Source organism: Solanum verrucosum, unplaced genomic scaffold (assembly GCF_900185275.1).
Source record: "Solanum verrucosum unplaced genomic scaffold, falcon-dt-bn FXZP01000220.1, whole genome shotgun sequence".
NCBI classification, from domain to species: Eukaryota; Viridiplantae; Streptophyta; class Magnoliopsida; order Solanales; family Solanaceae; genus Solanum; species Solanum verrucosum.
In genome coordinates, this window is record NW_026020308.1 from 1242499 (window position 1) to 1259960 (window position 17462).

At 28.2% G+C, this 17462-nt stretch overlaps 2 protein-coding genes across 5 annotated transcripts in view; both read left to right on the forward strand.

The window, feature by feature from the left end:
• The window catches only part of LOC125835105 (40S ribosomal protein S4-like), a 254483-nt gene that overhangs the window by 230443 nt on the left and 6578 nt on the right, over window positions 1-17462 (forward strand). The window lies entirely within an intron of this gene.
• LOC125835107 (40S ribosomal protein S4) lies at window positions 3081-5651 on the forward strand. The gene is made up of 5 exons (XM_049514244.1): window positions 3081-3145; window positions 4025-4102; window positions 4192-4372; window positions 4795-4892; window positions 5015-5651. Exons 1-5 carry the CDS (start codon window positions 3143-3145, stop codon window positions 5447-5449), a joined length of 795 nt encoding a protein of 264 aa, XP_049370201.1. The 5' UTR covers window positions 3081-3142; the 3' UTR covers window positions 5450-5651.

A 17462-nucleotide genomic window follows, 5' to 3' on the forward strand; every position in this document is an offset into this window, starting at 1 on the left:
GGGTTACTATGAAGATACAAGTTTCTATTAGTCTAGGCCTATTGTTCCTTTGCAAGATGAGTTAGTTTTTTCTATTGCTTTGATGCAGGGCTTTGGTTCCAGTTTTGATAAATGAGCTAGTTTTTTCCGTTGCTTTGATGCAAGGCTTACTGTAATTGGTGAAAAAAGTACTCCTAGAGGTTCTGAATAGGAAATTCAATGTTGTACGAGTCTGTGAAGAGATTGTGATGCACATACCCATTCGAGGTAGATATGTAACTTATATCCCTTAGCCTAGCTTTTTGAACTTATCATGTCTGAATTTATACAAGCTTTGTTATGGAATCATTTTTTATAGGAAGCACTTTATTTTCAAAAGTAAAACTTTTCGAGCACAAATCCAATTTAGTCAGGCTACCTGTAGTAGTTCTCTTACTTCACGAGTTGAACGTTTTTAAAAGTATTTCTACTGATTAAACATAGTTGTTTAGAGAACTTGCACAATTAGAGGGTTCTTAAATAGAAGTATATTCTGCTGGTGCCTTTGTTTAATGCTGGAAAATGTCACGATTTCATGTTTTCAAACATTGCTATAGTCCAGTGGCTCAACACTTGTATACAAAATTGACATTATTGATGCATTTTGGCTAAATAGGTGTTGTCATAATTGTTGTTGTGGATATCTTAATGATGTTGCTCATAACTTAGCTAAGCTAGTCATTTCCTTGTTGTGCAAATCTTCTTGGGTTAGAAGATTTACTTATTTTCTTTATTGATTTAATCGTTAACCCGTTAAGAGTTATCGTTTATTTATGTTATTCTATTTTAGGTCCGATTCGATGAGTTTTTGGATCATTATAAGGCAGATTTTGCTTATCTGATTTTGTGCTCTTTGTTTCAATTATTTTTATTATATATGTCTATAATCGTTTGCAACTTAGACATAGTTCTAGTGTTTGCTTTCTTCCAATGCTTCTGGTTTAACAATTTTGGATATGGAAACTCTGTTTTTGTGTCTCTTTTGTTTACCAAAGCTGAAAGTGAGTATGGCATTTAAGAATGTAACTTTCATATAATCTCATTTGATTATGAGTTAACACAAATTCCTATTATAATTACATCTACTGTCTGGAAGCCAAACTAATGAAATTGTCACTTAATATGATCCATTGCCTTTCATACTATGTGCAAAACATATTATTTTAACACATTTATTTATGTAGAAACTTATCAAGATTCCATTTTTTTTTTATTTGTGTCATTTTTTATATGTGCCAAAATTGGTTGTCTTAACATATTTTTGTACGTGCATTTGACAGTGATGCTCCTAGTGCTGGCATGATGAAGAAGAGGAAAGTTTTTGAGAAGGTTCTAAGATCCTTTCAGCTTCCTAACAAATTCTTATGTGAATTCCTTTGATATTACTAGTGTAATTTTTGTTCATTTTTTGGGATGTATTTCTACTTCTATGAGAAAAATAGGTTGGGTTTAGTTTTAAAATGGGTAACTGGTGGATTTTCTATGTTGGATGGATTGAGTAGTTAAATTTGGTTTTAACTAAAACTCTACCAAAAAAATATACAAAAAGTTAAATAAGAGGGTATTTTTGTAATCAAACAACTTATTTTTAGGAAGTATGTAATGGTTATTAATTTTAGTACAACAAACCAAAAATCAATAAAAAATAGTGCCAGAATAATTAATCACAGTATAACTAATCCCAACATAACTTATCACAGCATAACTTGTATTCAAACCAAACGACCCCTAATAATATATGGGCAAATTACAGAAATCACATATTTTTAAGGCAAAATTACAATTTATCCCTTAAAAGTTTATAATTACAGAAATCCATCAAACATATACAATAATATAAGCGCTGATACATTAATCTGATACGCGAGATTCATTAATCGTTAAGTAAGATACATTACATTTTATACATAATACACTAATCTGATGTACATTTTATACATGATACACTAATCTAATGTACGAGATACAATAATATAAACGCTGATACATTAATCTGATGCGCAGAAATGAGGGATTTTGGAAATTTGTAAAACTTACAGGGAATAATGGTAATAAGTAAACTAAAAGGTGGAATTTTTATAATTTTTTCTTAATAATATTATAATGGGAAAATTGTATATAATAGCAAACTATTAATTCAAATTAAATTCTATAAATATAGTTTGATTTAATTGTACCCCATAGCAAACTGTTGCTATTTCACCTCTTTCCTATTGAATCTCGCTCGCCACTCTCGTTCTCTCCCTCCCCTCTCTCGTTTTTTATACAAATGCAAGTGTATAAAGTGTGTTTGTGTTTGTATAAATAGAGAGAAAATTATATATATACATATATTTTCGTTTCCCTCTCTCTCCTCTCCTAGATCTCGCTCGCCACTCTCCCAGATCTCGCTCGCCACTCTCCCAGATCTCGCTCGCCACTCTCCCAGATCTCGCTCTCTCACTCGCCTCTCTCACTTTATACAAAAAACGCAAATTGTATAAAATGTGTTTGTGTTTGTATAAAATGAGAGAAAATTGTATATATACATATATTTTCGTTCCCCTCTCCCAGATCTCGCTCGCCACTCTCCCAGATCTCGCTCTCTCATTCGCCTCTCTCACTTTATACAAAAACGCAAATGTATAAAATGCGTGAAAATTGTATATATACATATTTTTTCGTTCCCCTCTCGCAGATCTCACTTGCCACTCTCCCAGATCTCGCTCGCTCACTCGTCTATCTCACTTTATACAATTGATCTTTTTGTATATGTATACCAAAACAAATTATACACCTGCTTTCTTTTGTATATGTATAACGAAATATACATATTTATGTTTGCTATGGAGCGCAATTATGCAAACTTTGCTATAACATACAAATATGAATTTTGTGTTTGCTATATATGAAAGTTGCTCTATTGTAATTACATATCACATGTTTGCCTAATTACATAATTTTTCACTTTTTCTTATGAGAAGTAATTGGAGGCCCAAATTAGTAACACACTAAAAGGCCAGCCCAACTTATCCAGAGCCCAGAGGGCTTGCAAAGTTATAACAAAAAAACTAGGGTTTTAGTATTTCTCTCGTCTTCTTCATCGAAGCTGCAAAAAATACAGAGAAATTCTTAGACCATCAAAATGGTTCGTTCTTCTATCCTCCATTTCTACACTCATTAAATCTGTATGTACTATGATGCATTTATTTATCAATCTTTTATGCTTTGCTTAGTTTTGTTGCTACAACTTTTTTCATGGATTAATATCATTGAATCAGAATGGAAATTTTTCTACTAGACCTAGAACTTATGAAGGAAACATTGGGTTTGTTCCATTTCTGTAGTCATTCATGTTATCTTTTGTCTTTTGAGATTTAAGGATTAGTTGGTGTAGAGATTCTGGAGTTAAAATTTACTTGTTTTGATATTATGCGAGTGAAACTTTAGATTGTGTATTGTAGTTTTGCTATAGATATGTGACCTGAAAGCTAATAGTATCCCAGATCGGTTCAAATAAGCTTAGTGTTTCTACTTGTAGTTGTGGATTGAGTACTGGTTGTATGTATACATTTCTTTTTATGTTCATAAATTAATTTTTGTGTCATCAATTTTTTTCTTGTTCGATTACTTTATCAGTCTATTATGTTGTCTTGGTGTGTTACTCAGTTTTGTGACATATTTATGGAAGATGGAGTGTTTATTCGGGGTTGATTTATTCCCTTTACATGATCTATATGGCTTAATTTATAGTTCTATGATGAGTGTTGGCCCTTTACATGATCTGATGGCTTCATTTCCGGAAGATGAGTATGAGTCATGACTTGTGCGAACCTTGTTTATGGAAGAGTGTTTTCTTTCTTAAGACAATTTTGCCATCCCTTGTGTCTATTGATCCTTAGATCATAAAGTGGTTGATTGGTTTTCTATTATGCATCATATTGCATACTTGGTGTTGCTTTTCATTTTTGGGAACAAAACGCATGTTGAAGATATATCGAGGAAAATTTATTTCATTTATTTGCAGGCTAGAGGTTTGAAGAAGCATCTGAAGAGGCTCAATGCCCCAAAACATTGGATGCTTGATAAACTTGGTGGAGCATTTGTAAGTGAATTATCTTTGAGTATTTTCCAAGTAACTCGAGATGATTTGGAGCTGCTTTAGCTAAAAAAAATCTGTCTTTTGCTCTATAGGCCCCCAAGCCATCCTCTGGGCCACACAAATCAAGGGAGTGCTTGCCATTGGTCATTATCATGCGAAACAGGTTGAAGTATGCTCTCACATACCGAGAGGTGATCTCAATTCTGATGCAACGACAAGTTATGGTTGATGGGAAAGTTAGGACAGATAAGACATATCCTGCTGGTTTCATGGGTAAATGCTCTTTTTCTACTTTTTCCTTCTAATGCACCGTCAATTCATGTTGTACTAATGGTATTTGATATTTACAGAGTCTAAACAATTGTCTATTATTATAAGTAATACTTGAAAAGAATACTGAAGTACTGGTTGAAAAGTTAGTTTGATACATAAAACATCACATTAAAGTTTAATTCTTTGAACAGTTTAATGAAATTTGATTTCTTAACATTGTGTAGAAAGAGAATTGTGTTAAATATTTCGGGGAACATTCTAAAGTAGGGAGAGTCACATTAATTGGAACTTCTGGAGTACTATGGCTAGGTGGTCTGTTTGTCAATAGAAGTTTTTATTAAATTTTCATATGTCATTCTCTTTCTTTCGGCTGTCTTGCTTGTTTCACCCTTGAAAATGACTAACGCACATTCTATATACAGATGTCGTTTCAATTCCGAAGACTAATGAGAACTTCCGTCTCCTTTATGACACTAAGGGCCGATTCCGTCTTCACTCGCTCAGGGACGAGGAATCCAAGGTAGATTAATATTTTAACTTTTGCATTTGTGACGAATGTCTTTGTTAGAGTCATTTTCTGACGTTGTATAGTTTATTGGTGGTATACTGCTCTTATTTGAATGATGTTCTTCCGATTTGCAGTTTAAGCTTTGCAAGGTCCGCTCTGTGCAGTTTGGTCAGAAGGGGATCCCATACCTGAACACTTACGATGGAAGAACAATCCGCTATCCTGATCCTCTCATCAAGGCCAACGATACCATAAAGCTGGACTTGGAATCCAATAAGATTGTTGATTTCATCAAGTTTGACGTTGGGAATGTTGTGATGGTGACTGGAGGTAGAAACAGGGGACGAGTTGGTGTTATTAAGAACAGGGAGAAGCATAAGGGTAGCTTTGAGACCCTCCACATTCAAGATTCACAGGGTCATGAATTTGCTACACGTTTGGGAAATGTGTTCACTCTTGGTAAGGGTACTAAGCCGTGGGTTTCACTCCCCAAAGGTAAAGGAATTAAGTTGACCATCATCGAGGAGGCAAGGAAGAGGCTGGCTGCTCAATCTGCGACCCCTGCTTAAACTGTCCAGGTTGCTTCATCCACTGTTCAAGTCAATTTCACGCTTTACAGCATGATAAAGTTAAGTTTTGTAGTTTGAACTCTATGTTTTGCTTTGTTTAGTAATACATATTTTATTCTGCAGCCTTTTGAATATTTGTATTCATGGTTTTAGCATGCCTAGCTTTTTAATGAGAAGATGAACAGACTCCTTTATGGATCAATCCTTGTTGATTTTGTTCCAGATTTGAAAAAGTGTTTCTCCTTTACCATTTTCTTTTAAGCCATAGAGTAGTAGTTAAGATGCTATGTTACTGCTGAGGGTTGTATTTGCTGCGTTGAGTATATCATGTCAAGATTCTGGTCAACTCGGCTTGTACGCTTTATTTCCTTCTAGTGCTGACCAGGTCTTGAGAGTTTAGGATTGTACCGGTACCAATTTGCTATCTTGTCTTAGAACAGTCTGCTCAAAACTATTATGGTAGCATCTATAGTCCATACTATTTCGACTAATTCACCAGCTAGTTGCTCTCTTCCACCAGCACTCACCAACGGAATGAACTCACTTGATGTTCTTGTTTGTTAGGATTTGAACCTTTGATCACTCAAGTCTTCTTCCACACCACTAGGCTAGATCCATTGGATCGTTCGACTCTTTGAACCTTTGATCATTCTCACAGGTAGTTGCTATCTTCCACCAGCACTCACCCAACTCATTTTATTACACAGTTGGGTGACACCTTGTCCCTCTAGTGAACAACTTCGGGTGTTTGGTACCCATATTGAAATTCTGATTAATCCAAATAGTACATGTGTTGATCCTGCATCATACACAAATGCTACTGAAAAATCGATTAAAGTAGCGATAGCAGTGGTCTGGCTTAAGTTTTGCATTATGGGTTGTGGGGTGGATGCAGCTGCAATAGTAATTTTTACTTTCAACAGTTTATTGGATTTTGCTCATCATATCCTCCTCGTGAGCCACCCTGACCACCACTGCAGTGGAGTTCGGGGGTTTTATACCCGGGCTCGAACCTTATACCTTTGGTTAAAAGAAGAACAACTTCATCCACTCCACCATATCCTTTAGTGGTATATAGCTGCAATTTATTTGACTACCACAAAATCCTCTTGATTCATTTGTTGAAAATTTATCAAAACACCAAAATCACATTTAAATTTGGATTGAATTTTTTTAAATATTTTAAAATGTATTCATTAAAAATACGTAGACAAAATTTTATACAAAATTGAGAAATATTAATGGTGATTTGAATTGATTTAAGGTTAAATTCATATACGAAATAAGTCAGAAAACATTATACTGTCTATATTGTTGTATATGATATTAAATTTACATTGATATAAACTCACATAAAAATATATAAACAAGAGGATATATATGCATCGACTTAAAAAGCCATTTCCCCTAATTTTCACACATCCTCAATTATATATGACGTATATAAATGGTATATATAAATATACAAGTAGATATATGCAAATATACACATTCTCTACAATTAGCTAGGCCTGGTTGCCATATATGATGTGTTTGGTTCGAATAAAGTGATTTTCATAAAACAATTTTTTTTTAAAAAAAACTATTGAGTTTCTTATTTATCCTCCATAAATATTATTTATCCATGTTAGATATGTCCTTTTAAGACAATAGTATATTCAGTGTAACGTCATAAATGGGATGTAAAACAATTAAAGTGTACCCAGACCTTACATCTGCCTCATAGAGATATAGAGGTTGCTCCAATAGATCCCCGACTAACCCAAAGCATGCCAAACAATTTTAAAAAGGAGAAACATATGTGGAAGCAATAACAAAATTGAAATAATACGAACTGCACAACATTACACAACAGATAGAAAACAATAATAACAATACAATAATATAATAATCGAAATACCAAAAGATATCGATGATAGTCAAAATTGAAGGACAAAATAAAGCTAATACTACTGATAAAAAGGAAGATTCAACAACGTAGAGCAAAAATTATTTGAAAATTAACAAAAGGTTCAATAATGTCAATTTTACACTGTCAATACATAAAACTTAGATCAATTTCATTAACTAGTACTCAAAAAGGCTAAAATACATTTCATCAATTTGTTAGAAGTCCAAAATATTGTGTTACAAGTTACAACAAAATGAACAAAACAAGTTAATTAATTCGTATTATTAATAATTTGCAACAAGCTTATGTACTCATGTTGCAAATTATTATCATTATTATCAATTTGAATTTCAGACAAATTATAATTATTATTATTATTATTCTGCATTTAAATGCATAATATTTCTGCTTGGGCCATAGCAAGTTGTATTTCTAATTGTGAAATTTTATTTTGTAATAAAGAAATTGCACCAACACAACCATAAACCGGATCTCTCATTCTTGCATTTGCTTCATATACTAAACTGTTTACTGCATCTGCTCTCTGTTGTATTGGTAATTCCTGAAAAATATAATATTAAGATATAAGACAAAAAAAAATAATCGTATACACATGTTGTGTATAACATGATGATATTAATAGTCTGTTTGACCAAATTTGTGGAAGGTTAAAAGTGTTTATTTAAAAAAAAAAGGTGTTTGGTCAAGTTTTTAAGAGAAAATACATGCTTCTGGAGAGTAGCAAAAGTTGTTACTCTCTCCGTCCACTTTTAATTATCATGTTGCATTTTTCGAAAGTCAATTTGACTAATTTTCAAAGTTAAATTAAATTACATTAATTCGATATTTTAAATAAAAATTTTAGATATTAAAAAACTATACGAAAACACTATAAAGTGCAATTTTTTGCATATCAATAATAAAATGTTAGTCAAAATTCTTATAGTTTGACTCTAAAAAAAGAAATCATGACGATTAAAAGTGAACTGAGAAAGTATTAAGAAGCTAAAAAGATAATTTTTCACCAAAATTATTTTTCTACTTTTGAGAAAAATACACCTAAAAGCACTTATAAAAAGTTTGACCAACCGTTAATTACTTCTAAAAATGTACTAATTTAAATTTATGGTTCAAACACAATTAGTTATCATCAAAATTATTTTCTTTTGAAAAACATTTTTCAAGATTAGACCAATTTTAGAAGGTTGAACAAATAGATTATAAATTCAAGTATGTGTAAGCAATATTTCTACACATTCAAATCATCATTTATAAGGTAATGAATTTAGAGTTTAGCTAATACACATTGCCAATAGAAAATGGTAACAAACATGCTACCACACCCATTAATAATTTAGAGTTTAGCTAATATAAATATATTATAGGAAAATCTTTATGATAAACATTAATTGATAATTCTTTTTTAATTTTTAAATGGTAACAAACATATTACCATACCAACTAATACTTGTAAAAAAAAAACTCATTATACAATCACTGCATATAATGCTAATGTAAAAAAATTCAAAATTGCTTTTTTATAATGAGTTGGGAAACACACTATTTATAATGATTTATACAAGGAGGAGTTAGTTGTGTGTACAATTGATTGGCAAAATAAAATACTCCCACCCTCTCTCCTTCATTTGTTTCAATTTATTTGTCTGATTTTAACTTGATATAAAACTTAAAAAGTTAACGAAGACTTATATTTTGTGGTGTTAAATTAAAGATATATAGAGTGTACGTTATTTCATCACGTGATTTTAAAGATGCTATATGAAAATTTCAATTTAAGAAATTGTCAAAAAAGAAATTTTCTTAAATGAACTAAGAAAGAAAAGTAAGATAAACAAATTAAAACAGAAGGAATACCACTTGACCAAATTGAATCAGTATCATATTTTTACATGTTATTATAATAGATAACTTTGACTTATTTTACGTGTTATTAACATCATTAGTAGAAATTAAACTCCCCCCTCCACCCCCACCGCATCCCCATTCACTATAGTCATTCTTCAGACTTAAACATATTTGAAAAATAGCACTATCATGGAGTTTCAATTTTTCAAATTCCACATGTGAAAATTTATGACAATATCTCAAATTTCACGTGTGAAATCTAAAATTCCTTGACATTGGTCATTTTTCAATTACAAAGATTGGATAATCGTTGTGTGAATTTTTAATGTTTTTATAACTAGTTACATTTAATTATTTTCAGACAATGATGAATCTAAGATTAAACACAATAAATTTAATAGAATTCAATGCATCAAACTTGAACTATGTGTATATTTTGAAAAATAAATAAATATTAATTCATAAAAATTAAATTTTAAATTTATTATTATTTTCAAATGATTTAATTATGTCCGTGATAGAATAAATCATAGAAAATCAAATCGAAAGTGGTTGACCACCGCCATGGAGTGCATATAAATTATAACGTGTGGTGTGTTGGCTCCTTTGACTCATACTTAATAAGTTAACAATTTATTTTAGTACTAATTAATCTATCTATATATATATATATGTGTGTGTGTATTTTGGTCTTATAAATTGAAGATGTGACATATATTTCTTAGAAAAGTAAGTTGTTCACATTTTGCGTGTGTATTTATTCAATTAAAAAGGATTAAATAAATATAAGTTGATTGATTATAAAATAAATTTCTAAAAAGGTGTCAACTCTTGATGAACAATTTTTTTTTTTGTGTTTTAATTTGGATTATATTTGAATGGTGAAATCTTATCCATTATAAATGAATAATGAATTTTTTGTGTTTTAATTTTTTAGTGGATCCGAGTTAAAAAATTTAAATTGGAGAAAATGCGGTGTAGGCGTCATATAGGAAAATTAAGGCCAGACAATGAAGATTTAATACAATAGAAATAAGGGAAAAATGACAAATATATCTCCGAACTATCGTAAATGGTATGTAGATACCCTCCGTCATATTTTTGAGACATTGGTGCCCCTGCCGTCCAAAAACTAGAGCATATATGCACTTTACTCTAACGGAAGACTAAATAGGAACACGTGGCATAATCTTATCCGTCGATTCAATATTTAATAAATGTCGGATCGGTGGATAAGATTATGACACGTGTATGCCCGTTAGTATAAAAAATATATATGCTCTAGTTTTTTTATGGCACGGGCACTAATATCTCATAAGTATGACGGCGGGTATCTGCATACCATTTACGATATTTGTCCTTTTCCCCTAGAAATAAATATTTATGTAGGAGGATTAAGATGAGACATGAGTATTTAACGCAAAAAGGATAAATATACCTTTTTTTAGGGTACAAGTAAATATATGATTCTAAAGTTAAATGAAAATGTCAAATATGTGGAAAACATGTAGGGATAAATATGACTCTTTTTTTTCAAGTATAAAGAAAAATATATGTTGAAAATCTATAATGAAGGACAAATATAACTTATTTATGAAAGTATAAAGACAAATATAACTTCTTATGTTTAGTATTTTAGCTTCTCATTTTGAACATGACAATTACAAACAAATACTCAAAGATATAAATAAGAAAGAGTGAAGTTTTTGTCTTAGTGAGGAAGATAGGAAGAAAATGTGATTTTTCTTTTCCTTTTTTGGGTCTCTTACTCCTAATTTGTTTGTCTTATTGTCCTTTTTAGTCTGTTTAAAAAAGAATGTCTCATCCATTTTTTAATAACTCTTTAATTTTAATTTTCCACATGACATATTTAAAATTACAATATGAAATATTTTGATACATTTTACATATTTTTAATTTAAAACCATAAAATTACAATATGAAATATTTTGATACATTTTACATATTTTTAATTTAAAACCATAAAATTTAAATATTTCTTTTATTTTTTTAAACCTCATGCCGAATAGTCAAAATCAAACGACTAAATAAAAACTATGGGATCATTTTAAATATTTTTTAACAAAGCACAAAACTCTAGTCTTGAAATACATAAATGTGTAAGGTTGATGGCACATGATTATTTATCAGTTTACTTTATATTATATATATAATGAGTACGAAAAGCAATTCCCAATCAGAAAACTATAAGATTTAATTATATATAATATATGAAGTGAGTAACTCGGAAAATACGACGATATGTTACTTGTTCAATTTTCCTTTTTTACCTTTTAATTTGCTTTTTTTTACTTGTCCATTTTGACAAATCAAGAAAAGATAACTTTTTTTTTTACCTATTATACCCTTAATTAATTACTTTTTAAAAAATAGCAATTCTTGAAAATCTTAAATTTTTAATTCATCCACTTCAAAAGTGAACAAGTAATTATGAATAGGGTACTATTTAAATACCATAAGAAGATTTGTTTAAGTAGATAAGACAATGGACAATAAATGTTACATAGAACAACTAGGGTTAGGTTTTAGCAAAATATTAATTGATGCCTAACTATGAAAAAAAAAACGGTAGTCCCAAGTGGAAAAATACATATATGGACTCAACGTGAATGTTTGTTGGCAGACATTCACATGGAATTAAACACAAAAACTTAGGTTAATGACCATGTCTTTAATTTCTCGACCCAATTAGATATATTTCACTATTATATAGTATATTATTATTATTATTATTATTAGTATTTATATTTTAAAAATATTATATATATTATCATCAATTAAGAGCTTCCTATCATATATTGAGGAAGATATACTAGATGTATGCATGTATATTTGCTACAAGATAAACTAAAATAGGGAGAAAAGGCGAGCGAGATAGATGGGAGACGATCACACTAGATACATGTATCTGTATTATGTGAGTGTGATTCACATATATTTGGGATACCAAATACATATGAGAGTGGCGAGCCAGATGAGAGAGAGGCGAGACAAGCGAGATAGATGTGTTATGTATCTCAGATACATGCGAATTAACTTGGATACAATGTATCTAAAACAAATCATCACACCTAATTTTGACATCATATATTTCGACCCTCGAGATACATGTATCTGGATGCACCAAAATAATTAGTACTGAAAAATTTGATTCAAGCGATCCCGATGAAGAGTTGACTGGTCAAAGAGTTATGAGATGGTAAAAAGTAGAATATATATAATCTATATATATATATAAAAGGAGAAGAAAAAAGGCACATGTCAACACCACAAATTTTCAGTATTTTAAATAATTTTAAATTATTAATAATCAATACTTAAATAAATAAATATAGACACACGTCAATAATTAGAATGACAAATGTCAACATCACTAAAATAAAAAAAATAAAATTTAAACAAACTATTTAAAATACAAAAAAATAAAAATAAAATACCAACAGACAAAAAAGTAAAAAATGTCAAAATAGGTTATAGTAATAGAAAATGTAACAAAGAAAAAATAAAATAAAAAACGTGCATCAATCATCATTTTAAATAAATAAATAAATAGCAAAACTACCCGCACATTAAAAAAAATCTGTTAAATGAAGATATGCTTTAGTTTTTAAAAAATAAAAAAAATATTTTAAATGTGTTTTTTTCAAAATAAGTAACCATCTCACGTAACTATTTTTTTAACAAAGGGCAAAGTAGTTACTTTTTGAATTTAAAGTGGTTATCTAAAACTACTCTATCCATTATCTCTATTCCCTATATATACATAAATAAAGTTCATTAAAAAAATTAATTGATCTTATTCTTCTTCAAATGTGTAGTATTATTTGTTGAATTATTTTCATTCTTCTTATCTTCATCTTTTTATGGAGCGAATAGGTAGATTATTTGTCGACTAGCCGAAAAAAAAAGGTTTGAATATACTTGCAAATAACAAAGTGAAAGTCCAAGAAGAAGAACAATATTTATCAAAATGGAAATCTTCTGCAAATGATGATATTGTTAGATCTATAATGTTTTTTTGTGAATTTTTTTGGGTTCATTTCATTCAGTTTGATTTGTTTTTGTCATATATTGTACTTAAATTCTTTAGGTCGAATGAGTTTTCTATGTTCCTTTTTTATTTACATTTGTAATCTTTGATGATTTTTACTGTGATTAATATTTTTTTTTTATATAATTGTGTTATTTTTTATTTAATTTAAGTGAAGTTATTCTAATACTTTTTATGTTATCATTTTCTGTTAATTTTTTCTATTCAATAATTTATATTAACATGTTTTTATATTATTGAATTATTTGAATCGAATAATTTTTTAATTTTATTATTTTTTGTTAATTTTTTATTCCGTCATTTATACTAACATGTGTTTATTATTGAATTATGGATGTATTCTTCTTCAAATGTGTAATGTTGTCTGTTAAATTATTTCTATTCTATTCTTTTTATCTTCATCTTTTTATTTGGTGAATAGGTAAATTTTTTGATGGCTAGCCGAATAAAATTTGAATATATTTGCGAATAAAATAGTAGAAGTTCAAGAAAAGAAGAACAATATTTATCAAAGTGAAAATCCTCTGCAAATGATAATATTGTTAAATCTATAATGTCTTATTTTTTTCTCCAGTTTATTTCATTCAATTTGATTTGTTTTTGTCATATTTTGTACATAAATTCTTTAAATCAAATGATTGAACCATGAATCTATTCTTCTTCAAATGTGTAATGTTGTTTGTTAAATTAGTTTCATTCTTCTTATCTTCATTTTTTATGGGGTGTATAGATAGATTATTTGATGGCTAGCCAAAGAAAATTTGAATATATTTGCAATTAAAAAAGTGAAAGTCCAAGAAAAAGAAGAACATATTTATCAAACTGAAAATCCTCTGCAAGTAATGATATTGACAAGTATAATGTCTTATTGTAACTTTTTAGTTTATTTCATTCAATTTGATTTGTTTTTTGTGATATTATGTACTTAAATTCTTTAAATCAAATGAGTTTTATATTTTTATTTATTTATATTTGTAATCTTTGATATTTTTACGGCGATTAATATTTTTTTAGATTGTACGTTATTTTTTAAATTTAATTTAGTGAAGTTATTTAATACTTATTTTTTTTTTCATTTTCTGTTAATTTTTACTCAATCATTTACACTAACATGTTTTTGATTGTTGGATTATTGGTAATATATTCACATTTTTAAAATGCTAAATATGTCCAATTGAATATCTTAATTGCTATGGAATTATTAATATAATGTATCGATAAATGTAGAATATCATGATTTATGCATATTATTCCACTTTCTTATAGCTTTTTAGTAATATACTAGTGAGTGATAAAATATTAAAGTATGAACAAAAGTTTGTTCAATTAAATTTTATTTAAAATATAATTTTTAATTTTTTTTACTATACTTAAAATAAATGGTTTGTCTTTGAAATTTAGAACCTTCAATTCAAACCTATAGAATATACAACTATTCTAAAAATTAAATGTATAAAAAAGACTTCTTATATTACAAGATATCAGATAGTTTGAAATTATTTTGTCGATATTGAAATAAATAATAGGTCATTTAGTTAATTAGAAATTACCATTTAATTAATAAGTGAATATGCACCATTGTATATGAGATCGAGACAAATAGTAACGTGTTTCAAAATATTAGATCAAAGCAAATTCAAAATTAAGATTATTTTTTTTATAACGTGGAATTCAGACATTTTTAAAAAATATAGAATTTATATAAATTTTTAAATAGTTAATTAGGAATTATAAAATTATTTTTAAAATGATAAGTTAGTTATTTTAAAATTATAAAAATATTTGTAATTTTTTAAATAATTGAGACTGGCTAATTAAAAGTTCAAATTTTGAATTTAATATTTATAGTTTTTGAAGATAGTTACACTTTTCTGACTTTATCATAATTGTAAGATAATTATATAACTAGAAGGTACTCTCTAATAGTGCATGCAATTATTTTGTTTGTTCAAAAATATTTTTATGTGTAAGTAACCTCAATTTTTATCTCAATTATGTAGAAACTTTAATAGTAATCATAAATAATTTCAATCATAATTATTAATAGAACATTTGAAGAATTATTACTAAAGGTATTTATGTTAATAAATATTAAATTGTTGTATGTATTATTGATATATGACTAAAGAAAATAACACGGGAAAGAAAATAGTAAGTAAAAATTATACGTTGTATTGAAATATATTTAAGTTAATAAAAACAGAAATTGTTGTAAGTATTATTTTTTATGATTAAACAAAAATAACAATTTGAAGAAAATGATAAATAAAGATTACACGTTGTATTAAAATAATAAGTACTAAAAATTATAATAAAATAATAGTCATAAAAGGAATTTACGCAATAATTACTATAATAGAATACTAGAAAAATTGATAAGTTCCTCGACATATAATCATTGATAAAAAATTAAATTATTATTTTCTTTTTCGAAAGTTCAAAAGTAACTTATTCAGTATTTGTGATTAATTATTTTCAATGATTAATACAAAATGTATATATCATGGACATGTTTCTATTATTATATGACATTATTTTATATTGACTCTATTTTAAATTACTTTTCTATTATCGTTTGACACAAATTTAAGAATGTAAAGAATATTTTGAATCTTTTGAATTTGAAAAGAAATATATGCAAAATATATTAACATGTCATTTAATCTTATGATATTTTACCTTTCATGTGAAATATTTTTAACTAATAAATTGTTAATATGAAAAATATATTAATATATCAATACTACATAAAAATAATAAAGGACAAATATGTAAAAATATTTCAACTATTTGATGTTTAATGAAATTAAATTAATCATAAATGCATATATAGCCGTGTAATGCGTGGGTACGTATACTAGTTACAAAAATATAAAACAAGACTATATATATATATATATATATATATATATATATATATATATGTGTACAATAAATTTTTATGTGATTAGTATATATTGTATATAGTAAAATCAATATATTTGTCCGACTGAAATTCAGTAGGGAAGTGAATTGTCGAGATGTGAGGACAGGTAAGAAACAAAATGTAGTAATTAATATGTATTTTAATTCAATGAAGATACAACTTTTAACATACTAGTTTTTATACATATGCAGGTATACATAATTCATTCATATTTTTCAGACATCTTAGTTCACATACAACTCTTATATCACTAACACCTATTCAAATTCGATATACAATTAATATCTAATTTCATACACTAATTTAAGCAATGTTCAAAGTTTTATATTTATTTCAATATGTTCAAGATGTCATATACTACGTTGATACACAAGTTGTTCATAGTGTATATAACGTTTAAATAAAGTTATAAATCATCGTTTAAATAACGTGTATCAACAAGTTGTTCATAGTGTCACATACTACGTTGATACACAAGTTGTTTATAGTGTAATTACCCCATTTAACTATAACACTTTTTTTAAAAAGACACTCAAACTTTGCAAGGACCCTAATACCCCACTGAACAATTTAAAAGTAATATAAATATCCCATTTTTCGATTAAACCTACTTATAAGAAAGAAGGTAAAAGTATGCACCAATTGTTGCTTGTCATGTGTCAATTTTTTATAATTTTATAATTTTTGTTTTTATTTACATTTTTAATTTTTTTTTTAATTCTTTATTTTCTTTTCCTTTTTCAATTCACCATCACCGCCATGCTATACACCATTTTCACTATGTTTATTATCAAATTAAGATTAAAATTGGAAAATCAAATCAGCTAGCAAAGTATTTTTTTCTTAAATTAAAATTTCTATCAAAATATTATTTTGTGTACTTTGCCTTTGATTTTTACAAATCAACACGGTTGTATATGCAAAAACGAAAATTCTCTCTCCGAGCTTGGATGGGATAATTTTTGTTTGGTCTGAAGATGATTTTCAGCCCCGTAATTGATTAGGAGTCACTAAAAATAATGCCGACGATTCTTTCTTTAACGTCGCCATTATCTTCCAGCGCTTCTCACCTTGCCGATCAAAAAGGAGGAGAAGATTTCCACCGGTGAAGAAGGAAGAAAAGAAATCTGAGGATGAAACGACAAAATTTGTCGTTGTTGTTATCGCAAAGGAAATCAACTAGTTGCCATTCAAAGAGAATGAAAAAAAAGAAAGAAAAAGAGAGAAGAAATCCTTGAAGTCATTGCTATCTCTTTCA

Excerpts from the sequence above, each read along its gene's own strand:
- LOC125835107 (XM_049514244.1), top strand. Across the intron at positions 4,103-4,191 it reads ATAAACTTGGTGGAGCATTT|GCCCCCAAGCCATCCTCTGG; the intron begins GTAAGTGAATTA and ends TTTGCTCTATAG. Across the intron at positions 4,893-5,014 it reads TCAGGGACGAGGAATCCAAG|TTTAAGCTTTGCAAGGTCCG; the intron begins GTAGATTAATAT and ends TCCGATTTGCAG.